This window comes from Lemur catta, chromosome 7 (genome assembly GCF_020740605.2).
Source record: "Lemur catta isolate mLemCat1 chromosome 7, mLemCat1.pri, whole genome shotgun sequence".
NCBI lineage: Eukaryota > Metazoa > Chordata > Mammalia > Primates > Lemuridae > Lemur > Lemur catta.
This window is the reverse complement of record NC_059134.1, coordinates 45905105-45931417: the sequence shown is the minus strand read 5'-3', so window position 1 is coordinate 45931417 and position 26313 is coordinate 45905105. Positions and strand designations below refer to the sequence as shown.

Sequence of the window (26313 nt, the reverse complement as noted above, 5' to 3'; positions counted from 1 at the left end):
AGGTTCTAAAATCATAGTCCCAGGCCAGAATTTATAACAAAAAAATTTTAAGAATTTCAGCTGAGTTACAAAAATGAACAAAATCCTATTACTTCTAACTCTGTCAAGTGGTTGCTGAAGACAGAAGCTAATGAAGACTGAGATTATATTTTCCAAACCCAAAACCCCAGAAATATGTGACCAGACAAAGCCTTTTTATTCTGATGCAGGAATTTATTTAGGTTAAGAGTCTTATAAAGTTATATAAATTAAAACAAAGTTAATGTGTATTTAACAAGTCAACTTTTCTCAGAAAGAGTAAAATGCTGAACCTGGAATGTATCCAAGAATAAACAGGTCAAACATACCTTTAAAAACAATTTACACTTAATTTTGAGTTCAAGGTTTTGTGACAGTGACTTTTAATTCAAGTTAATAAACTATTGTGTAGATTATTATGTTCACTTTGGTATTAGTATTGATATTTGAAAGAGGAGAAAGAGTCTCTAAGCACTTAATGAAAATGAATGAAGCTCAAGGGCTCTGGTCCCAGGGTGTGAGCTTGTGTGCTAAAGCAAGTACCACTGGAAAAAGAGTATTTTGTCAGGGCCAGCACATGATAATCCTAAAACATTTCTTACATGGGTTGTACCACAGAAGCACTTTTAATAATTTTCCACAATTGTCACAAAAAAGGGGTAAAATATTCGTCATATGACATATAACACACAGATGTACTTTCATTTTTCCCAAATGAGTTTTAAATTTCTTTTGTTTTTCTGTTTTTTGTTTTTTGTTTCTAAAATGCTTGATGCAAACAGTGATCTCCTTTGATACTGCTCAGGGTAGCCGTGACATTTCAGGAAGATAGAGGGAAAAAGCCTTCTGTGATCATTCGTAACTCTGAAGGCCTCTAGGCTTTTTAAGGATGTCTTATGATCTCTTTCAGAGATCAAATCAGATGAAGAGCAGAGTCATGGGTTATTCAATAATCTGCTTGTCCAGAGGTTTTTCACAGTAGAGTAAGGTGGCCTTTAAGCATAAAGATTTTACATTTCAAATATATGTAAATATATATATCTTTCACTTCAAGACCATGCAAAAAGCAATATATATATAGGTTTCTACCTTCAAAGGATTCAATAAGGAAGGAGTGTGTGTGTGTGTCTGAGCTTGTGAGTGTACGTGTGTCAGATCAGAAACAAGAAGAAGACAGCTTGTTTCTAGAAAGAAAAGACCTTTGTATATTGAGGTCTCCAGGCCAGTCCACTTGGAAAGTTTATATTTTTGGCATTCCAGCAGGGGATCACATTCAGATCAGAGCATTTCTAGCACTCTCATTGTTTCCTTCCTTTGTCAGCTGACAGCCCTCTTTGCTGTTTTTTATTGAAAGAATGAGAACCATGTGACTCTTAGTGCCTACTTAGGGGCAGAGTAGAAACTTGATGAATTCATCAGAGGTAAATTTACTTTAAAAAAAAAAGACTATAATTCAAAAACCACTTTGGCTTAGGTCACTCATTCAAAACACTTTTATGGAATAGCTAATGTGATCTAAACTCTGTGCTTTGTGCTGCAAATACATAGTTTTGTGCCCACAAGGAACTTCTAAACTAAGGAGTGTCATACTGGATGGCTGCCCTGAACATGATCCAATTTACCACATAAGTCCCCACTTCTCTGAGTTTCTAAACACACACTTCATAGCAGTGTAGATGTAGCTTATGATGCAGCTTCCAGCTTCAAGGGGTACTAAATGACAAAGCAATCAACTAAATCACAGAAGTTCATACAATAGCTGCACTAACAATTTGGATAACCTCATGGCAAAAGGCACTGACTTGAGGGGTCAGAAGACATGGGACATGTGTCTTAATTTTAATCACTGCTCACCAGAGCAGCCTTAGGCAAATGCATTTCTCTCCCTGGGACCCAGTTTTCTTATTTGTGAAAGGAAGCTGGCATGGCTGATCTCTAAGGCCCCGTCCTGCTCCCATGCCTCAGATAAAATCAAACTTTGGTCCTCTGTCCCAAGAGCCTGAAATGGTCCATTTGGTGTTATAGACTCAGTCAAAAATACACACAAGCACCACAGCCATAATGTGTATTTAATGATATTTCCACCTCATAATTAGTGCTATATAGATGCTCTCAGTAGGCAGAACCACGCAGTGAATCTTCTAGACAGGCATAAAACCAATGGCTGGAAGCATGGCTGGTTTCCTATTAACTAGGCATACTCTTTTTCCACGCTGCCCCTAGCCAACTAGCTCTGTTGGCCACGACATTTCAGGAAGATGGGGAAAAAAGCCCTCTGTGATCGCTTACCTTGGATTAGTCACTGCACTATTCCAAGCATCAGTTTCCTCATTGGTAAAATAAGGAAAATGGATGGGATATTCTACACTAAATTACTAATTCTGGGACCCCTCTCTCCCATATCCAGGTTCCCAGTGTGGGTTCACAGCATCTCACCAACACCGCCTCCCAGAGTGGTACCTTCGAGTCATCTTCCAACTCCTTCCTCACCCTCTCATCGGAAGGGTCTCCAACATCCTACCAACACTTCTACTTAATAAGTGGCTCTTAACTCTGCCCCCTCCTCTCCACCAACGTCATCACTGCCCCAATGCAGTCCCACATAGCTCCTCACCTGGACCCCTGGCATCTCCCACAGTGGAGCTCTCAGCATCTGGGCTCTCTCTCCCCAAATATAAATATAGATATAAATATAAATGTAAACACAGTTCTTCCAACAGGTGCCATTCTGGCAGCATAGGAAATCACCCCAAGTATTTAAAGAATATCCATTCCTGGGCCACACGACTCAGAGATTCTTAAGGTATTGGTTTTGTGTGCGGCTCAGGAATTTTTAAACACTCCCTAGGTAAAGTTAGTGAATGATCTCGTCTTAAAACCTCTATTTCTATTAGAATCTACTTTAAAAAGGCAAATCTTATCATTATGCTCTGCTATTTTAGTTATTCAATGACTCTTACATGCTTAAGGAAAAGACCTTCATTAACATGACGTGTAAGTCTGTGTATCTATTGGCTACAACCACTCTTCCAAATTCTTCTCCTCTCAGCTCCTTCAAAGTGTTTCATGGCCAAGCCCCAACGGACTACTACTTTTTCTTTCTAAAACACATCCTCCCTGGATTTCCTTGCCTTTTTACATGTCTCTTTCGAAAGCCTGAATGCCCTCCTCATCTCTACTCCCACTCTGTCCAATGAGATCCTGTGGCTCCCTCCATTGTGCCCCGAATCGCACCACATCTGTGCAGCCTTTCATGCCCTGACAGCTGGAGTCATTGACTCTCTTCTTCACGATCCCACAGCATTTTCTTTATCCCACACCATCACCACTTATCGTGCTTTATATTCATGCTTCAGTCTCCACCATGGCATTGAAAATCCTGGAGAGCAGGTTGATCACGTTTCAAAGTTGTAAAGCCTGAGGCCTATTTCTCCATCTTTCATATACAGAATAAAAGATCCAATGAACTTAAGCTACGATGGTGGAAATAAATTGAAATTAAGGTTTCTCCTTCCTCTAAAATATATTACCATGAATTTGTGAATTACCACTCCATACTGATGTACTTACTCTATACTCAACTCTCATTTCCAGTAAATAATCAATAGACATTCACTGGAGGAGAAAATTAACTTTATTCCAACAGGGTTATGTATATAGCTGTTGCCACAAGTTTCAGGCTAGAATGTTTTGTTTTCATAATTGTTCTCATCTTCTTAAGAAATAATCCCTTGGAATCAAATTACTCTTCCAAATAATATGTGTTTTGGGGTCATGGCACAATCAGTAGACCTAAAAGTGCCACTAAAATATTCTCTATATTTCTAAGGAGTAATAATGTGAAAGGCAGGAACTAAACACAAAACCCACAGTAAATATGGACATTGCATAATGATCTAGAAGAAAAAAGTCAAATTATATTAATTGCTACAAAGGACACAGAAATTATAACAGCTTAAGCTGGTTTTGAAGGCTCAGGGGAAACCCACATACTAGGATCAAAGTCAAGCTAACATCCTAGTGAGAGCCATTGTTGCCAGCTTTTAAAAGCCCATCTGACACTCCAATAGTGGTTCTGAAACTCTTTTATCTTCTCTCTTCACTACTTTGTACCACCAAACCAGTGACAGAAACATGTCAGTTAATCATTTTCCCAAGTCACCTAAGTGTATATCCCAGTGAAATCTTCCCCTACAAAATTACCAGCTGCCCCCACAGCCACAACCGTTTCTGCAGCCCCTCCACCCCCAACAAGCACTGCGCTCTGTACACAGTGAGCATTCAGTAAGATCCCTGCACTGAGTGAAGGAATAACCCTCAATTCCTTAACCTTCTCTCAGTGGATACTTGCAGGGTTACCAAGTCTTTAAGTTTTCCGTACATGTCTATTGCATTCATCACTTTCTTTCCACTCCTACTGAAATCACTCTAGCTAGAATTGTCTCATTTCATCTCACATCATCTCATTCATTTAACAAAAAATTTATTAATGCCTATAATTTTCCAGGAACTGTTCTAGCAACTAGAAAAAAAAAATCCTTGCTTTCATGATGATCACATTCTGGTGGAAAAAGATAAGCAGCAAACAAAAAAAATAAGTAAGATATAATTAATACTATGTTATCTGGTGAAAAGTGTTATGGAGAAAAATAAAGCAGGAAAGGAGAAAAGGGTATGCTAGGGCTAGGGGCAGAGTTAAACAGGTAGGATATGAAGACCCCACTGAGAAGATATTATTTGAGCAAAGGCCAAAAAGAGCTAAATGAGTAAGCCCTATGGATATCATGCAGAAGAAGGTTTTAGATAGCGGGAACAGCAAGTGCAAAGATCCTGGGGCACAAATGTATCTAGCAAGTGCTTGGAGAACAGCAAGGAAACTGGGTTGGGTAGAGAGGACTTAGCAAGGGTCCAAGGAGTGTGGGATGAGGCAGGCAGATCACAGGGTGCAGACTGTAGACAGTTTCAGGCCACTGCACGGTTGTTGCCTTTAATTCTGCATGAGAGAGGAAAGAACTGAAGGACTGATTGTGAGCAAATGAGAAACATGAACTGATGGGAGTAAATGGATAACTATGGCTGCTTCACTGAGAAAGGACTTACATGAGTCAAGGTGGGAAATGGAGTGACTAGTTTGAAAGTTATAATACTGCAACCATCCAGGCGAGACTTAATCACTTGGACCACAGTGGTAGTGCTGAAGATGGTAAAAATTGGTTGTTTTTCTGGATGTATTTGGAGATAGAGATGATGGATAGGATGTAGAGTATGAGATGATTCAAGTATGTGCCCCAGGGTCTGAATAACTGCAGGTATGAAGTTGCCTTTAGCTGAGATGAAGAGCTTGGAAGGCACAGGTTTGGTGGGGGTGGATCAGGATTCTGAATTGCTAAGGTTGAGGTGTCTGCTAGGCGTCTATGTTGAGTAGACAACTGGATATATGAGTCTGAAGTTCCAGGCGGAGGTCAGGGCTGGAGATTCAACTTGTTACTGCACACCTCTGCCAGATTCATCTTTTGAAGCCCTATCATTTCCATAATTAAACACTTTAAGAGATTCATTGCTGCCTATAGCAGACGCCAAAAACTGGAGTTTGGGCTGCTAACATTCTGTGATCCTGTGATTAAAACAATTTGAACTATTCCCCAAGAGACATCTTATAAATATACACATATTGGAATATCTTGAAAATTCAAAACATTTAGAAATACATATCATGTGAATAATGTTCAGGAGTTAGTTCATTTGAGGTGACCAGTACTAAACTCCTATCTTACAGAAAAAGTACTGAGATTCTATTCCTTTCACATTGTCATGTACCGCAGAATATTGTTTTAAATTTAAATTTTTGTAATTTATCCATTTTATAAAAATATTTCTAATAAAATATCTAGAATTGAATGAAATATATAATTTTATTTTTACAAAAATCATTGCTATTGATCAATTTCTCTTATTGTAAGGTTCTTTTTTTATTTCAATAGATTTAGGGGTATATGTGGATTTGGGGTACATGGATGAATTATATAGTGGTGATGTGTGGGTTTTTTGCATACCCATCACCCAAAGAGTGTACATTGCAACTGACAGATAGTTTTTCTTCCCTCTCTCCCCTCCCAACCTCCCCGTTTCTGAGTCTCCAGTGTCCATTGTATCACGCTATAAGCCCCTGTGTACCCACCTATAAGTGAGACCATTAAGGCTCTTGTTAACATTTACCTAGGATCTGTTTGTTTCATTGCATCAAACACTCTACCACACTTTTGATTGTTCTAGTACGTCCACATAGCTGTCCATAGTTTGTGGGGGAGAAATGGGAGTCAGGGTTGTGAGGAAGTTTTGTTCCTATTTCCTAGGGAAAAAGAGAGCAGTAGCCTGGGTGGTCCAAAATTGGGAACAGATTTTTCAGAGGGGCTCTTGAAAGATGAAAAAGTGTTTGCCAAGTAGAAAAAAAAGTTCATTTACCTTACCCCCCGGCCTCCTAGGGGATTTTTGAGGTCATACCCTCAAACTACGATGTGCTAGGCACTGCTAAGTCCTATTTCTTGCTTTCATTCACTTTCACTCACCTACTCCCACTGAAACATACTCTCTCCCTTATTCTCCACCTAACCGAATCCTACCCATTCCTCAAGGTTGCACCCAAGCTCCACCTTCTTAGAGACCTTTCTGCCTGCTTGGCCTCACACTCACTTCTTCGCTCCATATTCCCACAGCATTGACTGCATCACTTGCTTGGCCGTTTAATCAGGCCCTGCCTTGCACTGCTTTCTGTGCACTGCAAACCTCTGAAGCCTCTGTCCCAGATTACACTGTAGATTCCTTGAGCCCCCCGTTGAATTACTCTATTACTGGGCCCTGTTTCTCCACAGCATATGCACTCCCAGAGAATCTCAGTCTATGCTCACAACGGACTTCCAGAATAAAATGGAACTGGTAATACAAGCACTCTTTACATAATGAAGTAACAATTAATATTGATTTCTTATTTGCAAGAGGAAGCCCCAGCAGAGAAAGGGGTAAACTAAATAAAACAAGATCTTTCAACCAACTTGTTTACTTTCTATGTCTACTGAGCTCCTGCTCATTCTAACAATCCTCTTTGAAAAACATCTGTCCACAATTCAAAACCACTCAAGCTCTTTTGGGAATTGCTTTAGTTCCCCTATAAACAATGGCTCACATTTCATCTTACTTCTGGTTGTTATCTCTTACAGGCAAATTTTGCCACTATTCAACAAGTAGATGAAGCATATTGAATTAAACTAAAATATATAAGAGAATAAGATGACATAAAAAGTAAATATTGGTTTTCTAGGTGTTCATAAATGATATTCTTAGAAGGAAAGGCATATGGTTTATAGTAATCTACTTTTAAAATAAATTTCAAAAAATTCTCATTAAATTCTGAATTTATATTTAAATTTAAGGCAATTTAAGGGTATATATATATATAGTGAAAATGACTGCTGGTACAGTAGCTCAATGGATATTTTGTCAGAATTATTTTAGACTGGGGTCCAATGCTACCAGCTGAAGTGAACATTAGCAATTCATTTGGATGGAGACACAAGATCACATAGCAATGTAAGGCCTAACAGCGGAGAAAGAAAGGGAATGAAACCAAGTCACAGATGAGAGGTTGGCATGAATCAAGATCAGAGGCGGGGAACCTGTGGCCTTCTAGGTCTTTAAGTGTGGCCTTTTGACTGAATCCAAATTTTACAGAACAAATCCTTTTCTTTTATTAATACATTTTTGTTTGTCTTTCATAATTTTATTTTTTAAACGAATGTATTTAAAACACCAAAGAATAAAATACGTTTCAATGAAATAATCCTCCCAGATTGGCTGGCACAATTACAACATTAGTAACCCATAAGGGCTAAACTGACAGCTGCTACACTCATGATTTAGTTCTAACTTCCCCCGCCTGACTGGCACCACTACCACACGAGGATAGTTGGCCAGAGTTTATGGGGGTCAAGTACGCCAGTCTGTTCTCAGCTTTTGACAACGATGCACTGTATTTCTGTTTGAAGTGGAATTTGTGAATAGTTGCACAGCTCAACAGTATTTTTTAATTCTGTCTGCTTAATAGCCCATGATGTCAAAGAAGACCAAGAGACACCAAAGGAAAAAAACAGACTTTTTAATGAGGATTGGGAATTGCAATATTATCTTGTTTCTACTAAAGATAAGGTGATTTGCTTGCTTTGTGATGCTGCAATATCAACATTAACGAAATTCAATGTTCATCTGTACTGTAACACTCATAAGGACCACAAATATTTTAAATGAGAGGGAGAGGCATGAAAAGTTGTATTGCAGAAATTAAAATATGAGAAGTAAAAGCAAAGACAATTCTTTCAAGCAGCAATAAGACCTGGAAATAATGCCACTGAAGCAATTTATAAAGTAGCTTATATAATCAGGAAAAAAGGGAAGCCATTCATTGACATAGAAATTGTGAAAGAATGCATTGTCAAAGTTGTAGGATGTTTAAACCCCAATAACATTACAAAGTACAAAGAACTGCCTCTTTCAAGGAAAACCATAACTGATTGGTGGTATGAATTAACCTTCAACATAACAGAACAACTTCATGCAATACTTCAAAGGAAAATATATATCATCCAATCACTTTGGGTAAATCAATTCATACTACTGACTTGGCACAGGTTTTATACTTCATTCAGGTCGTAACAGAAGATTTTCTTTGCTAAGAAGAGTTACTCGCTTTGGGCACTCATATGAACAGAACACGGGGAATATATATCTTCAACAACTTTCAAGATAAATGTTGTGAAGTTGGACTGAATTTCGTAAATTTAGTGAGTGTATGTACAGACGATGCGACCTTCCATGACAGGAAAACATGAATGGTTTATTACACAGATAAAAAAATTATTAACAGATCCAGATGCTCTCATTTCTTTTCATTGTATCTTGCATCAGCAAAATCTCTGTGCTAAAGCTACTATTTTAAGTGACACTTTGCAACAAGTTATAAGTATGTTAATTATATTCCTGCAAATGCAACACAGCATTGTCAGTTTCATAACATGCTAAAATTGAAGGAGGAGGTATTCAGTGTGGATTTGCCTTATCATTCTAAAGTGTGTGGGCCATCACGGGAACAGGTGTTAGCCAAAACCTTATCTCTGTGATAACAGATAGTTAAATTTTATGAAGGACAGAATGAGCAATGTGAATTATTGAAAGAAGATTTCTATAGGGATGCAGCATGTCTGTGTGATATCATGTGAAATCAAAATGACTTGAATATTTCTTTGCAAGGTAAAAGTGAGTCTGTATGACATGTGACCAAAAAAATCCAAGCATTTCAAAAAAAGCTATCTTTTTTCAAAACACTTCTTCTTCAAAAGGAAATTTTAGATGAACATTTTGCCCAGTTAGCAAAGGTCATTGATGAGCAGGATGATATATGCGAATCATTTAAAGAATACACAGTTGTTATAGATGTATTAATTGCAGAATACAATGAAAGGTTCACTGAGTTTGAGAATCATGACATCACACTCAAATTAGCATTTCAGCCGCACCTAGTTGATATCACCAAGGCACCTAAAGAACTATAGATGGAATTGATTGAGCTCTCAGTAGCTGACATTTCAAAGTCATTGTTTGATGCTAAGAAAGTTTCAATTGAAAAATGGAAAAATGCAGTAGAATACCCATGCCTTCAGCAACATGCCCGAAAAATGCTTTCTTGCTTCTCAAATACTTATTGCTGTGAATCTACATTGCTCTACCTACCCCAAATCAAGACACCCTTAAGGTCACAAATGACTGATACCCACCTAGAGGATCAATTGAAACTGCGGACCTCCAGGCTGCAACCAAATATTCAAATGATTTCCAACAAAAAGCAGACATGACAAAGTCATTAAAAGGTTAGTTAACTTAAAATTAACAACTAGTTTTAATTTTTTGAAATTATTAAGTATATAGTAGTTAGATTTTTGCAAAATAATATACATTTTAAGTATATCTAATTGAAGTTTCTTGAATGCAGTCTTATTTGATTAAATTAATGCAGCCTCCCAACATGAAAAGGTTCCCCACCCCCGACCAAGAGAGAAGGATCAGCATCTCCTATTTGTAATGAAATAAACAACCTAAAAATACCTTCAATGAATTGTAAGCTCAAATGAATTAAATAAAAAGTTATCTTTAAATTACTTAACATTTGAGACAATACCTCTAAGTATCCTTTAAAGATACTTTTGTAAATAACTCACAAGAGATCCTGTAATGTAAACATTTCACTCTTCAGGAATTTCCAGATTCCTCCAGAGCTATAACTCCCAAAATGTAGGCCCAGGTGCTCTGGGGTGCCACAGCAAACTCACAGGGGTACAATAGGATATTTTGTAATTTCAAGGCAAGCACAGTAGTACCAAGATCAATCAGACACCTCAGGAACTGGCAGCTTGAGGCAGTTCACAGTTGTAACACTACATTCCTTTTATTGTCATCATATCTTTTTGAAACTAGGTTTTTGGAAGTTTCTGCGATAAAAAGGAAAAATCATGTGAAAATCAATGTGAAACAGGAAATGACGGTGGTAGTGTCCACTCTGACTCAAAGATTTGAGAGTTTCTTTCCATGGCCAAAGGCACGCACGTGCCTACAGTAAGCTGTAGTTATTAAACACAAAATAAAAATAATTTCCTTTTAATGTATGTGTTCTACTTTTTACTTATGGCTATTAAGTTGTTGGAACATGATACTTATTAAGTTGTTTGGTGTTAACTATTTAATGGACAGAATTGTTTGGTGTTTCTTTTGGCCTAGAGGCATGATGAAAAAATTACTTTGAGACTAAGGATATAGATATGGTAAACACAGGAAGTTTGAGAACTTGTGCTTTAGCCTCTAAAGCCTAGTCTATTTTTTCTTTAAATTTAAAACACCCACACACACAGCCACAGCCCCCACACAATACACGCACACAGCTCCCTCTACCACCATATAAATCTTTATTTTTATTCTCATACCAACAGGCATCACAGCTATTCTTAGCTTTGGTTCTTAAACTAGAGACTTGTGTCCCTCAGAAACTGTGGTTTTGCTGCCTAAAAATAGTATACAAAGATGGTTGTTATTAAACCAAACGAACTACATGGTGTCAGCAATGATGTGTGCAAAGAATTCCACTCATTCAATTCTTAGATCTATCCCAAAGTGTAAAGTTTCAAAAATTAATAAATTACTCCTTTAAAATATATAATTTGCATTTTCTAAATGCAATTTAAATAATCCAAATGTGAAAAATATTGGACTGTTTATCGTACATCAGGAAATAGTAGAATGGAGTGGTTAGAAAATAGGATTTGTAGCTGGACAAATCTTGGTGTATTTCCCAGCACTGCCCCTATCTTTGAGGCTTTGAAAAAGTTGTATGTGTTTTTCTGCTTATTTATCTGTTTTATAGCCTAATATAGTTCCATTATCTTTAAAATGGGGTTAATAAAATTGTCTACCAGATAAGCTCATTGTGAGCAGTAAATGAAATAATGCATATATTAATAAATGCATAGCACTATGCCTGACATTTAATAAATGATGGCTATTAATAGCACATTATATTTTAAAGGAAAACAGTCCTCCCAACAAATAATTTAAATCACAAATTTAAGTCATTTTTTTTTTTAAACTTCATTCTATAAGTGACACTGAAATTTGTTTGCTTCCCCACACTATACATATTTTCTTTGCATTAGACTAAGAAGGTACAGAAGAAGCTAACTAACTTTTTCATGACTCCTCTTGAGAGGGCAGTTTTATGCAAGGCTGATAAACTAATTAAAAGTTAAATCTGAATATAAATGGTAAAGAACAAAGGCTAAAAAATGCATCAGCATAACAGGAACTACAAAAATGTAGCAAAAAGTAAGAAGACATTTGAAACTTGACTATCCCTTTCTTAAAATTCTCTACCTCTTGCTTCCAAAAAGCCTGTCCTTGCTTGGTTCATCCTCCTCCTTGGCATTTTCTCCTTCTCCGCTTCTTCGCTGACTCTACAATCATTTCATTAAATTATGGAACAAGTAACTTGTGGCAGAGTCTGCTAAAAATCATGAAGGATATCTGGACAGGAACAAAATAACTCTAATAGAAAGTTAACAGGAGAAGAGCTACAAGGGAGGGAAAGAAAAGTTGCATGGGATTCAAGGGAGAAAGAAGCTACTACCGACAGGGGGGGAATCGGGGAAGCCTTTGTAGAGGAGTTGCCCTTTCAGATGGGCCTTACGCATAGTAGGATTTGGATAGAGGAAATAAAGAGAAGGGCACAGGAGCAGGAAGAGCAGGCGCGAAGGCACAGAGGCAGTAAACACGGCAGTGAACGAGGAATAGCAAGGATTCAATTATCTTTGTACCTCAGTGCTTAAGATGGCATCAAAACACTTGGTGTCAAAAAATAAGTTTTTAATTCTTCAAACCTCATCAGTAATAAGCCAGGGAATCCTGTGTTCTGGTTCTATTAATAGTTTTAGCATTAATAAGCTGTGTGGCCTGAGAAACTAATGCCACCTCCCTTCCAGATCAAGCTTCCTCACCTCCCAAATGACTGGTGTGGTTCTGATGAGTACTCAAGATTTTAACTCCATAAAATTACCTTTTGAGAGGTTACTACTTTATATAATGTATCCAAAAATCATAAAGAAAATGTAGTTTTCCCATATGACCTCCAAATGAAGGCTATTTCATTCCAAATTACGAAAACTTTGTTAAATGAAGGAGCACAGCTTTTAAGAATGGTAGTTAAGGCTACTCACAAGTTTTTATAGTTGAAAAAATATAGAATACCTCCTTAAGAAATGTAGTTACCATCTTTCTCAATTCTAAAATGTATGCATTTTTTTATATGTTAATGTTTGTAAAATTATAAAGTCTTTCAATCATGCATACAACTGGGTAAGTAATTTTTGTTTGATGGAAAATTTTTAGATCAATGATATGTATTAGAATTAAGGCAATGTTGTAACAGTTGACTGAAAAACTTTTTACTTAACACCTACTAAATGTCTAGTACTATGTGTTAGGACCTAGGGATACAGCTGGGAGGGAAAAGACATTCCAGTGGAGTAGTAGAGGATTTCTAATCTGGGCTAAGGTAAGCATAGAATATTACGGGGAGCAGAGAAACAGGGTCTCCCATAATCATATGATGTCAACAGAGACTTTCTAGAGAAGGTGACATGGATGGAATGAGGAAGGACCCATAGGAGTTATCTAAGCATAGAGGAAAGTGCTTTTAGCCAGAGGCAACTGTGTGAGCTACAGCATAAAGGAGAAGGTAGGTAAATTGGGGCCACTGTAAGACACCTGAAATGGTCAAGAATCACAGATGAGACTGGAATGAGTGACTGAGGCTTGATCATGCAAAGCCTTGAATTTCATGCTAAAAAGTTCAGCCTTTAATTCTGAAAATGATGCTGGTCTTCCTGAAGGATGCCAAGCTGGAGAATATCAAACTGGAGAAAGACATTGTGCTGAGGAGTATCGGCACTGGGGATTACAAACTGATGGGCAGAGAAGCTGCAGGAGGGGAGGGCATGAGAAGGCTGCCACGCTAGCTCAGATGAGTTGTGACAATGACATGGCTATTGAAAAGTGGGATGAGATAGTTACTTCACAAGGTATTAATGGAAGAGATAGGATTTGCCTGAGAATGGGTGACCAAAGGGAGAGGAGAATGGTGGAAGTTAAAACCTGAGTTATTTTCAAGGAGTAACTTAAGATCATTTAACTTCCTAACCAAACTCCTGAGCAGCTGCAAAAATCAGTAAAACTCAATATTTTGGAACTCCAGGATAGAGTCTCAGTCTTGACTTTGCCAAGCTGAAGGAGACCACTCTGGTAGAACAACATAGAAGATGAGGATCTTCCCTCACCAGAATAAACCTGATTCCCACCCCAGGAGCAGCAGAGTCATGATATCTCTCTGTGAATGTGCATCTCAGAATGAAAGAAAGTGAAAGAAATAAAAGGGGTTCTCAATGATTTGAAAGCTTTGAAGGATTCCCTGAAGTGAATCACCAGAAGAGGAAGAGAAAGGGTTCCAAGTGTAGCTCAAGACATCTATTCTAAAAAATACATCAGGTGAGCAATGACTTTAGTGCCAACCCCAGTGACTGCTTAGCACCAAACCACTTTTACTGAGCAACACCTATGTACCAGGTGTCATGTTCTACTTATACATGGCCCAGCTTCCTCACCCATAAAACTGAAAGAGGATCTATTTGCCAGAATTATTATAGTGTTTAAATTGCAGATACTGTTTTGGTAGAGTGATAAGTATAAGGCATTTTCACTACCACTACTCCAACGTTCAGTTTAGCATGTCCATCCTTTCCTAATTTGCCTGCTGCTTCCCTCTCACCACCTCCTTCCTCACACATCGTAATCTCCGGCTAGGTCAGATTATGGGAAGTCCTCACTATGTCTTTGCATCTCCATGTTAGGGCCAGGTTAAGTCCCCTTGTTGACTTTCTTTTAGCGCTTGATACTTTCCCTACAGAGCACTTATCAAAACAGTGATTAAATAATTCCATCCATGATAATTTTGAAATATCTTTATGCCCCACCAAAATCTAAGAGTCCATAAGAGAAAAGACTAATCAGTTTCAATCATCCCTAAATCCCTCTCCTTATTAAGTGAATGAATAGATTTTCCCAGGCAAGATCTTACACCTCGCAACTATTCAAGTTTTTAAAATACTTTTAAAATAAAAATGCAATAAAATAAAACAAAAGCAAATTAAGTAGCACTTCAGTCTTCAGTGAGGGTTTCTAGGTCGCTGACAAGAAGACCACAATGAGACAGACCCCTGGGTTTCCCTTTGACCTGCCCAGGCCTCAAGGGCTCCAGTTACTCCTTCCTGAAGAGGACTCTACAAAGTCCTCCCCCTCTCAGTAGCTCTGTGACTTGGATCTGTTCTCTTTCTAGTCATCATCCCCCTAACCTGTATCCCTGTCCCCTTCATTGTTCTCATCATGGTGTATATAATCCATAGGCAATGGGAAGCCACAAACATGATGTTCTGGGAAGATAAACTTGACTTCCGTGTACATGAGAACTAAAGGAGGAGGAGATTAGAGCTGGCCAAGAGGCTATGATGGCAGAACAGGTAAGTGAAGGCAGTGCTGTCCCTGGTCTAGGGTAGTCAGGGGGAGAAGCATATTCGCCATCTGACTTGGAGCCTGATGACATGTGAGGGTCAAGCAGGAGAAAGATGGCAGAGGTTTCAAGTCTAAGTGACTGGGGGAAAGGTAGTACAATTAACACAAACTAGGAATTCCAGTGAGTGGGGGAAGATGTCTAGTTTAGACATATAAATAGTATCATTTACTATAATACTAATCATTAAGTGGGGCAATTGAGAATGTATTCTGGTTTTATTCCTTCCTTGTTGTTTCTTTTCTTTTTTTTTTATTTCAGCATATTACAGGGGTACAAATGTTTAGGTTACATATATTGCCTTATTTTTCTTTTACATTTGCCACTTGTGCTACATTAAGCACATATTACTTTATTAATGGGGAAGAGAAGCAATCCTGGTTTTAATGAAAACTTTATTAGAGACATGTTGATCTTGCAGTGTATGTGAGATATCGTAAAGGAGATGTTCTGCAGGAAGATGGAATTGTAAGTCTGAAGCTCATGAGAAGGCCATAGGCACAGTCCTGGAGTCATCTGCATAGAGTTTGAAGCCCTGGGAATGAATGAGATCCTCAGGAGAAGGGGACAGAATTAGAGTCAGAGGATGAAATTCTGTCCCAAGTTGTCTGGCCCTGAAGTCACTGACGGAAAATAACTGTTGTTAGGCAAGAGCCCAGGAAATATCACACTGGCTCAGAGGCTTTGTCCAACCTCCTTGGTTTAGTCTCAGAGAGTAGAAGAATGCGGTGTGGGCAAGAATCCCTCTGCACCACAAAGGTATTGTGAAGTTACCCCTATCAAGAGTCTTTACTCACTATCACAGTGATTTACCTTTGTGTCATCATGCCCACTAAACTGTGGTCACGACTGATTGTCAGACTTGATTGTCTTTTTCAATTATTTATCCTTCTTTGTGTTCCCCTCACCTTGCACGGTGCCTATCATATACCAGGCACTTTATATACACATTTCTGGAGAAACCAACCACACATACAGAGCTACTCCTTCCCATTCCCGCCCTTTCTCAAATGACTTAGCTTTCCTTGCTCCAGCTGCTATTTGCTTTCTTGTCAGAACTGGTCCTCTAAAACCCGGATGATAGGACATGTCCTGCAGGCCTATGGCCCATATGTGTATGACAGATGCAGACTCTACCAGTTGCTTTGCAAGAAATTCCGAGATTCCCTCTCCGCATATCCCTTGCCCTACCTTGAAAGTTCACCATTTTTGCTCCATGAACACATTATTTACCTGTAAGCGCATAGCAGGTTATTTCACATGGCATTTAGAAAACCTATAATTAGCCAGGCTAGAAACAAGGCAATAAACTGCCCAGCAGCCCAGCAGAGTATGGTCTAGACTTGACGTGTTCTTTTTTTTTTTTTGCTTGACACATGGTTGCCAAATTTAGCTCTTTCTACATTCCTAGATCTATTATGTTGACATTTAATACCCTTCTTATTAAACTCCTTGGAGAATTTCACTCCTTTAGAAATAGGTACTGAAGAAATGGTCAAGTCCAAACCCTTTCTTCAGGTGAATTTCACAACCTGAAAGCACTTTACAAACTCAGAACAACATAGGGCTGTGACCCAAGTGAGTGTTGTAGCCCCTGGTGTGAAAAGTCAGCTAGCCCAAGGACTCCTGACTCTGGGCCCAGCTGCCCCCCGTTATTGTGCCTCTGGGACAGTTAATGTATTCCTGTGCTTCCTTGTCCCATGGCTTAGGTAGGGAAAATTAGTATAGATGTGTCCTGCATGGAAATATTTTTCTCATAAGGTGATCTTGTTTTAAGTAGTTAGAGGCATTTATTATTTAACAGAGCCCTGCAGTAAAACTTTCACATGGTGAAGAAGTGCTCTCAATAATCTGCCAGCCTAATTTATTTTCTACTATATTTTTTAATTCTAGAGTCAGACTTTCTGATGACCAACAGACTATATCTATAAACTGAAGTTAAACAGACCTACTGTTCCTGTCCTTCCTCTGCTACTCGTCACCTTAGGCAAGTCCCTTACCTCTCTGATTCTTGATCTTCTCTAACATAAACTGGGTTTAACATCATCTGCTCAGTCTACACCCTCAGTGATGCTGGGAAGATCAAGTAGGAAAATGTACATGAGAGAAGTTTGTAATAATAATTATAATAATAAGAAAAATAGCTAGTAACTGTTTAGCATTTATTATGTGTCAGACACAGCTTTGCATGAATTACCTCATTTAATTCTTACAACAATTCTAAGATGCAGGTATTATTACACCCATTTTACAGACAGAAGGCCAAGACATAGAGGCTAAGTAACTGGGAAAGTCACAAAGGTAGTAAGTAAAGAAGCTGGAATAACTTACCATGTGCTACCTATACCCTGGGCACAGTGACAATATAACATTTTGCTGACAGAGACTGCAAGAAATAACTAAGATCCAGCAAGATTTCATGGCTTGCCAATGTCCAATATTATATTTTTGGAACATATATTATTTAGAGTATATTTTGACTATGTCTGAAGTACTCTATATTTAAATTGTGGTGACTAGAGCAAAGCTGTTAAAAACCTGGGTGTTGGATTTAACAGGCAAATTTTAAATTCCAGAACTAACACCTAACCAGCTATTTTACTTGGAAATTCAACATAAAATATGTCTGGACAATTATAAGAATAAATGCTGAAGAAATGTTAGCTACTACTAGTATAACTGCCCCAGTGCCTGCAGCGGAGTTCAAAAGCACATCAAGAGTTCTAGACAGGCCAGGAGCGGAGGCTCACGCCTGTAATCCTAGGCACTCTGGGAGGCCGAGGTGGGAGGATGGCTTGAGGTCAGGAGTTGAAAACCAGCCTGAGCAAGAGTGAGACCCTGCCTCTATTTAAAAAAAAAATAATAGAAAAATCAGCCAGATGTGGTGGCATGGGCCTCTAGTCCCAGCTACTCAGGAGGCTGAAGCAGGAGGATCACTTGAGCCCAGGAGTTTGAGGTTACTGTGAGTTAGGCTGACACCATGGCACTCTAGCCCAGGATGACAGAGCAAGACTCTGTCTTGGAAAAAAAAAAAGAGTTCTAGACAAAATTGTATAGCTCTCTCTAAAAGTATAACTGGAGAATTATAGTATCTGGATTTGAGGAGTAGTAAGGAAGAAGAGTCCCAAGTATGAACTTTTTTTGTTTTCTTTTTTCCTAATTAATCTATAAAAAGAAAAAACTCTGTAAATTCACGTCATTCACTGTTGGGCTGGAGGCTGCCAAAGACAGGTTTCCATGGAGCATTAGAGGTCTGGGAAAAAGAAGCTCCCTGCTGAGATGCTGAACAGAACACCACCACCCCACCCCACCGCGTATCAGTAGAAATGACTTCCCATGACTTCAGATTTCTCATTTACACAGACTTCTGTGAGTCCAGCCTCCATGGCAACCTCAGTCCAGAATCATGGCTCAGGAAGCATTTGCAAGATTGGGAGTTAAATTGCTCCTGACAGTATGTTTTAAAATGGGTAAAGCTGAAAATGGCAATAGGTATTTGGGGACAAAATATATGTGTAATACAGGAATCACAATTTATTAGGACTTAATCAGCACTTATATATCATGTCCTCCTAGCCTACCATTTATACAGGCTCAAAAAATGGCAGCTAATATAATAACAATGCTTGTAGATCTCCCAGCTAGTAGGCATGATCGTCTTTAGCTAGCATTGTTGGTTCTCATTTCTTGGAAGAAAGCATTCTCTCTGTTTACAGATCAGGAAACTAAAACAAAGAGGTTAGGGAACTTACCTTAGATGGCCTGCTACACATGGAGAAAAATAGGGATTCAGACAGAGGCAGTTGGACGCTGGAATTTGGACTATTAATGACTTTCTGCCTCTATCTCCCCTGTTTGGGTGAGGAAACTGAGACCCACAGACATACAACATGTCTGATATCACACTGTTACTTAAATTGGACACAAAAGTCCAAATTATAGCTACAACCCCTTTTAAACAGTAAGCTATTTCTAAATCTGAGTCCTGGAGACTTTTATGCAGCCAGTAGAGTGTCCAGTCACTAAAACTTACAACAACAAAGTGCACAGACTCATAGGGAATTTTTTTAGATGAAAAAGCCCAGTGGCTGATAACATCTTCGGGTCTCCGATAACCCCTGTGCTACTAGAGCTGCTGAAGATGATCCTAAATGCATGAATCTGCCCACATGCCAAGAGTTTTATCATAAGACCTAGCAGAAAATGATTAATGAGGCACTAGAGTCCCCAGACCAGAAATGTCCTCTGAGAAATTTTCCACATTTGTTCTGGTTTCAAGCCTTGATAAAACGTTTCCAATCAAATGCACCAGCTGAAATGAACTAATTTCCTGAAAAAGAAGTGGCTAGTTTGGGTCCAGCACTTAGAAAGAAAGAATCCTGGTGCCACAGACCACGGAACAGTCAGAAACGAAGGGAGACTGTTTAAAGTGGTCCATGGAGAATCCAGAGGACCTTAAAACTTCTAAGCAGGAAGGTTCCTGAGACTTCATTGTCCAAGCCCTTTCCACTTAACAGGGATGCAATTGAGCTGAAGGGACTCGTCCAAAGCCACTGAGCAGGTTAGATAGTGGCGGAGCCAAAATCTGTAGTGAGGGACTGGACATTCTCAGGTTGTGAACAGCCTTAGCCCAAGGATTCATTCTTGGAGTAGACACTTTGCACCCTGACTTTTGACTGGACCTAACTTCTGGTAAAAACTCTGAGAGTTAAATTCTGTTTTAAACCATTGTAAGTAAGTAAATAAATAAATACTCATCTTCCAGATCTCAAAGTGAAAACTTTAGGGCCAAATCAAGAAATCTTATGGCTATCATAGGCCCTTACACAAAAGTGGCCTTAAAATATATATACAACCTCCTTTTGCTAGAAGACATAAAGCCAGAGAGAGAGAGAGAGAGAGAAATACTTTGCCCCTGATATATACACAGAAAACTCCTTGGCTTCCTCAAGGCAAAAAAACCTCAAACTCCCTTGACTAAAGGGCGGAAGGGTAAAGTGGTGAAATCTGGGATAAAACGAGCGATTGAAAACAAGCATGGGCAAACTCCAGCCAGCCTGGGACTGTCCCGGTTGCTGCCGTTGACCAGGCTAGGGGCTTCCCCTCCGTCGGCTCTGGCACTTAAGGACGTGCGTGACACGACAGGCTGCGCGTCACTGGCAGGACTGCCGGCGCCCAGAAAATGAGCTGGAGTCGTCGAGAAGAGAAGATAATGCAATTGTAGACAATCTCCCTCTGGTTCCCCGGGGAGGCCTGCGCTAGGTGGAGAGATCCTGGGGGAAGGTGCGGGTTGGGGAGCTAAAGCAATAGCCCCAAAGCACCGGGGGATGCACTTGAAGTTTCAGCTAGAGCAAAAAAACTTTTTTTCTTTGAAACTAAGTTTCCAAACCACCAGGAAAAGTCTCCTGCCTGCCAACCTAGTGATCTGGATCTCACGCCGCAAGCCGCTGCCCATGGACTCCCCCCGTTGGACCCCATCCCGGGCACTCACCTGCGATGTCCCAGAGCTGCAGGCGCACCACTGTCTCTGGATCCCAGTGGAGCACCTTGAGCGCGAAGTCCACGCCGATGGTGGCCCGGTAGTGCGAGGAGAAGTTCTGGTGCACGTAGCGCTTAATGATGCTGGTCTTACCCACGCCCAGGTCGCCGATCACCAGCAGCTTGTACAGGTGCTCCTTGTGCGGGACCTGCATCCTGGCTGCCGGCCCGCCGTGCAGTGCGGGGCCCGGGAAGCGCAGCCTGGGCTCGGCGCAGGAAAGAGACCCGGGCAGCGCAGCGTGGGCGCAGGGGAGAGGCGGCGGCGGCGGGGCGGGGGCCGAGGGGCGGAACTCCTCCCCTAGGGGTTAATCCTCCTTCCTACTCCGCGGTCTGGCTGGGGGTGGAGACAGGAGCGACTCCCGGGACTGGAAACTAAGGGGCTCCTGTGCTATTGTCTGCTACAGCACTTATTTGTACAGCGCTTTAGAGTTTCCAAAGAGCTTGTTTTCGCCGGTGCTCCTTGCCACAAACGTGTGAGATGTGGATTTTATTTTCCATGTTGTGCGTGGGAGAAAACTGAGTGTCAAAAAGTACTGTTTGGGAGGGGATGGTCAGTGAAAGGTCCCTCTGATCGCAGATCTCTGGAGGCCACAGGGCCCTGCCACCACCCCCCACTGTAGAGAGAGAATGTAAGATCAGGAGGCAGAACGACTGATTGGACTTGGGTCCTGAGCACCCCGGTCTTGAGTTGAGTAACCTCCAACAAGTCATTTGAGCTCCCCCAACCTGTTCTTAATGAAATGGTAACGCTGACCTCTCAGCACCTGGCATGTGTGAACAGAGAGCTCTGTCACACCCATTCAACTGTAATGGTCTAACAAGGACAAGGATTGGGCTGAAAATGCTGAGGGCATTCATGACTTTTAGCCTCCTCTCTTACCCTCTTTTATTTAAATAACTAGTCAGATTATTATAAGTAATAATAATAGCAAACATTTCTTGAGCAATTGCTATGTGCCAGAGTTTTTATACATTGTGTCACTTAATCATCCCAGCAGTCTTAATAATAGGTACTATTATTCTTCCCATTTTACAAATGAGGAAGCCAAGGACTAGACATTTTACGTAAGGTATGGCCGTGCATTTAAATAATGTACCCAGCTAGTAAGAAAAAAGCCAAATTCAAACCTAGGCCTTTCAAGCACCAAAGATTTTTTTTTTCATTCATTTATTTGGCTGATATTATTGGGGCAGTAAACATGAAATGCCTGATTTTGAATCAAAAGTTTAGTTTATTATATTTCAAACAAGAAGCAGTACAATTAATGAAAGTTTGCACCTAAACTATTGACATAGTTTTGCCATCTTAACAGGTAAGCTTGTTTATGCCAGCAGTGAAGAAGCCTGGAGAGCAAGTGGCAATGAAATTGCAAAAGGTGTTTTCCACAGCTTGTTGAGAATTGAATATTTTTTTCTGGTAAGAAGTGGTCCAAAGTCTGGAAGAAGTGGTAGTCATTTGCTGTAAGTTCCGGTGAATATGCTGGATGACAGAGAATTTCTAAGTCCAGTCTCTGTAGTTTGAGCAGCGTTGTTTGTGTGACATGTGGTCGAGCATTGTCTTATAAGAAGCTTGGCCTGTCTGTTGAATCTTGGCTGTTTAATCACAAACATTCTCATCATTTGATTCAATTGGTTTAGACATACACTGTAATCGACTGACTAGGCTTTATGAGGCTGTCGTGGTTAATACCAGGACTGGACCACCAAACAGACACCATTAGCTTGTTTTGATGAATATTTGGTTTTGGACTGTGTTTCAGCATTTTATCTTCATGCAGTCATTGTACCAAATGCTTGTGATTGTCAAAAAGAATCTATTTTTTATCACATGTAACAATATGGTATAGAAATGGCTTGCCTTTATGTTGTGACAGCAAAGAAAGGCAAGCTTCGAGACAATTTTTCTTTTGATGTTTGTTTAATTTATGTAGTACCCATCTATCCAGATTCTTTACCATGTCAATTTTTTTAAATGGTTTATTATTGTTGGAATAATAACATCAAACCTTGTTGTTAATTTATGCATAGTTTGAGATGAATTTGCTTCCACTACAGTTTTTAGTTTATCATCATCCACCTTGGTCTCAGGTTGTCCACATCGCTCATTTTTAAGATTAAACTTACCAGAATGGGACTTTTTACACCATCAACATAATGTGTGTTCATTAGCCACATTCTTTTCAAACACATTGTTGATATTTTGAGCTGTGTTGTATTGGTTTTACAATGGAACTCATATTTGAAAATAATGCGAATTTTTGATTTATGTATGGTTGTACAAAAATCATTCTATTAATAAAAAAATGTGAAAGATAATCACAAGTCAAAACATGCATTTGAAAGAATGAGGATGTACCTTTACAATAAAAATAAAGCAAGAAGTGTCAAAGTAAAATCTCATGGATATTATATTGTCAAATTTAGTACTTAAGGAAATCGGACATTTCATACTTAGTAACCTAATACATTGAGTGCCTACCATACACCAGGCACAGCTCTGTGTGCTTGAAATGATATAGAAATAATAATACAGAAAACAATTACTTGCCTCAAAAGATTTACCTTCTTGTGGCTGGAGACAAAGATAAGTAAGTTCAATTTGTGATATACTAACTGTTAAGAAAATAAGGCAGGAAAGGGGATATGATGAGTTGGCATGGGGTTAGACTTTAAGGTAGGGGTGCCAGGGCAGGTCTCACTGAGAAGAAGACAATTCAGTGAAGGCCTGAAGGAAGAGGGACACTGGGCATGCAAGTCTAGGGAATGAGCATTCTATACCAAAATGAGCGACTTTGTACCTGGATGTGCTGGGAATGGAGCTCTGTTCACATTATATCATTTCATCTCCAATTGCTTTATAAAGTGGGATATTCTGTTCAATTTGTGTATGAGGAAACCAAGATTAACAGCAGCTTTTCCAAGGCCTCACAAAACTAGTGAGTATTAGAACCGGGATTTAAACACAGGCCTATGTGAAACAGCAAATGGAAGGTTTGGCATGACATTGTCTTTCTGCCTTCCTCCTCTGACCTTACACACCCTAATCTTCAGCCTCCACAAGCACCGAACAAGCAGAGGGATGTCCTAGATGTGTGACCGGGACAAATCACATAACCTCTCTGAACCTTGGTTTCCATATCAATGAAATGAGAATAATAATGACTACCTTATAAAGTTGTTGAGAAGACTAGAGATGATATATATAATAAAATGTCAGGCCCATAGTGGGTGGGAAATATACGGTAGCTATTAATATGAAATGAGGGACAAGTTTTAAATAATGTCCACGGGTATTGTCTTGTTCAGCTTTGTCTCTCCTTAGAGGGTAGCTCAGAAGCTTTGCTCATAATGGACACTAAGTGAAGGTGTGTAGAATTGCACTGGTCTGTGTATTATTGAAGTACTTAGATAGGTAGACCTCCTTCACTGGTTTCTACCCACACAGGGACACACCAGGCAGATTATATCTAACAAGCGAGAAAAATATTCCACCTGCTTAAAGAATTAGCCAACACTGTGGCTTTACTTCCCAGAGAGGGGAATTCAGGAAGCCAAGGTGCTTAAGCCATTCTTAATGCCTGCAAAATTAGAAATGATGACAAAATCAGACCTTTGCCCGATCTAAAATCCTGAGAGGCAAGTTTGATCTGACAAGGAACAGACAGGGTAGCAAGAAGGAGAGAGGTAGAAGTTTGAGACATGGTGTGGCCCAGCCCTCCATGTTACACCTGACCCAACTTCTTTGCAGGCCCCAAGCCTGGCTTTCCTAAGCCTAGGCCAGGCTGAGTCATCCTCACCTATATCTGATCTCCCCTTTAGATCTGGAGCATATTAGAACATCAGACATTTAGATTTATGATATAGGATAGGCAGGGCAAGATTCAGGTTTTCTGGGGCCTGAAGCTTATAAAATTGGGAGGAGGGTACTCTTTAAGCAAAAGAACACAAACTAAACATACAAAATTAGGTTCAGGGCCTTGGAAAAAGTCCTGAAGCTTCAGCTTCATCGCCTCTCTGGAGGCAGGAAATCCCTCTCTCAGGGATAGTGGCCAGCCATGGTGAGCAAGCTCCCTGGCTAGGCAGGAAGTATGTGCAATTTGTTTCCAGCAGCATTCATTTAGGTCTTGTGATAATTCTTCACAGTGGGAAGAAATTACTCTCAGTTTATATTTTTAAAGCTTTTAGACTAAAGTAGCTTGGTAAGCACCCCAGGCTAGCAGTCCAGTAAAATCTTTGTAAAAGCCACTCTAGGTCTCTGAATCTGAAAGTTCCCTGAAAATAAAGTGAGGGAGTTCTGTTGCAAGATCTCTGGAGAGTCATTTGGACTGGAAAGTATCAGAATTCTTGGTCTTCTAGACATCCTCTGGTAGGAGTGACACCCCAGCCATTTCTAGTCACCCCACAGTGACACCGCTACTCAAGAGGTAGGGCTTCCTATCCTCCACTCCATTTGTACTGTCTTTAGAAGACTTGAGAGATGGCTGTGGAAGGGCCATCTCAACGAACATGATGCCATAGTTCTCTTCTGGTGTAATGGCTCTGTTCCTTCCTCTGCGGCTGCACATTTTCCCACAAGACAAAGACGATTCAAGCACGTTTTTTTGGTGGGCAAACCCTTTTGTGCTCCCCTGCCTTGCTTTGAACTTATTTTCTTCTGTCAAAAACAGGCTGCAGATGGGAGCGAGGTACCTGGGGACAAGCTGTAAACTGGATTCAGACCAGACAGTCAATAGATGGAAAGGCATTATCAAGCACGTAAGTCATCTTCACTTCCTCTTCCTCTCACCGGCCCCCCCACACAATTACATGCTTTATCAGGAGCTGTCTGCCCCACCTGAGATCCATCTTCCCCAGAAGCGTTAGGACTATCAGAAGGATGCCTGGTTTCTTCCTGCCAAGACTCCCGGCAGGAGCCAGTGTTCCCTCCTTCTGGAAAGAGCAGCTGGGGCTGTGTCACGGGGCCCCTCCTCCCAGCTGCCACACTGCACGGTGGAAACCTGTTCTCCAGAGTTACTCCCCAAGCATCTCTGGCGATGTTTCACAATCTTACCACCCTCAAATTGTTTCACCACTACACACCCTCTCCCAGGTCTGGAAAGTAGATGATGCAAGTTCGTAAAAGGTGTGTGAGGCCACGAAGTGCTCAGAATTCAAGCCTGGGATGATAACTTAGAAGGCACAGTGTTAATGTGGGTACATACTCTTACGTTTATAAAACAGAAAAACTAATTAAAATGACTGAAAGTTACTTTGCAAATACAAATTTGAAGAGACAACACTTCATGTTTCCCTCCCAGGGCTGCTGTATTTGGTGAGCCCCTGTGAAGTTACCTTATTTGCTTTTGCCATTAAGAGAAGCATAGGGAGTTAGTCATTAGCTTGTGTGAGTTCTGAATTATTGCTCCGAAGGAATATTTAAATGGGACCCCAAAGGATTTGTTGTAGAAAAGGTAAGTTCATTATTCTTAGATTAATACAAGGAACATATCTTAAAAGAGATGAACTTTACCCTGGAAAAAGCCTGTACCAGATAACCATATATAATTTAT

At 40.0% G+C, this 26313-nt stretch overlaps 1 protein-coding gene across 1 annotated transcript in view; it reads right to left on the bottom strand.

The window, feature by feature from the left end:
* RAB38 (RAB38, member RAS oncogene family) overlaps positions 1-21024 on the bottom strand; it is a 56175-nt gene extending 35151 nt beyond the window's left edge. The window contains exon 1 of the mRNA XM_045555663.1: positions 20718-21024. Coding sequence (XP_045411619.1) covers positions 20718-20919 — 202 coding nt within the window. The 5' untranslated portion in view covers positions 20920-21024. The remainder of the gene's footprint in view (positions 1-20717) is intronic.
* Between the last annotated feature and the right edge of the window lie 5289 nt (positions 21025-26313).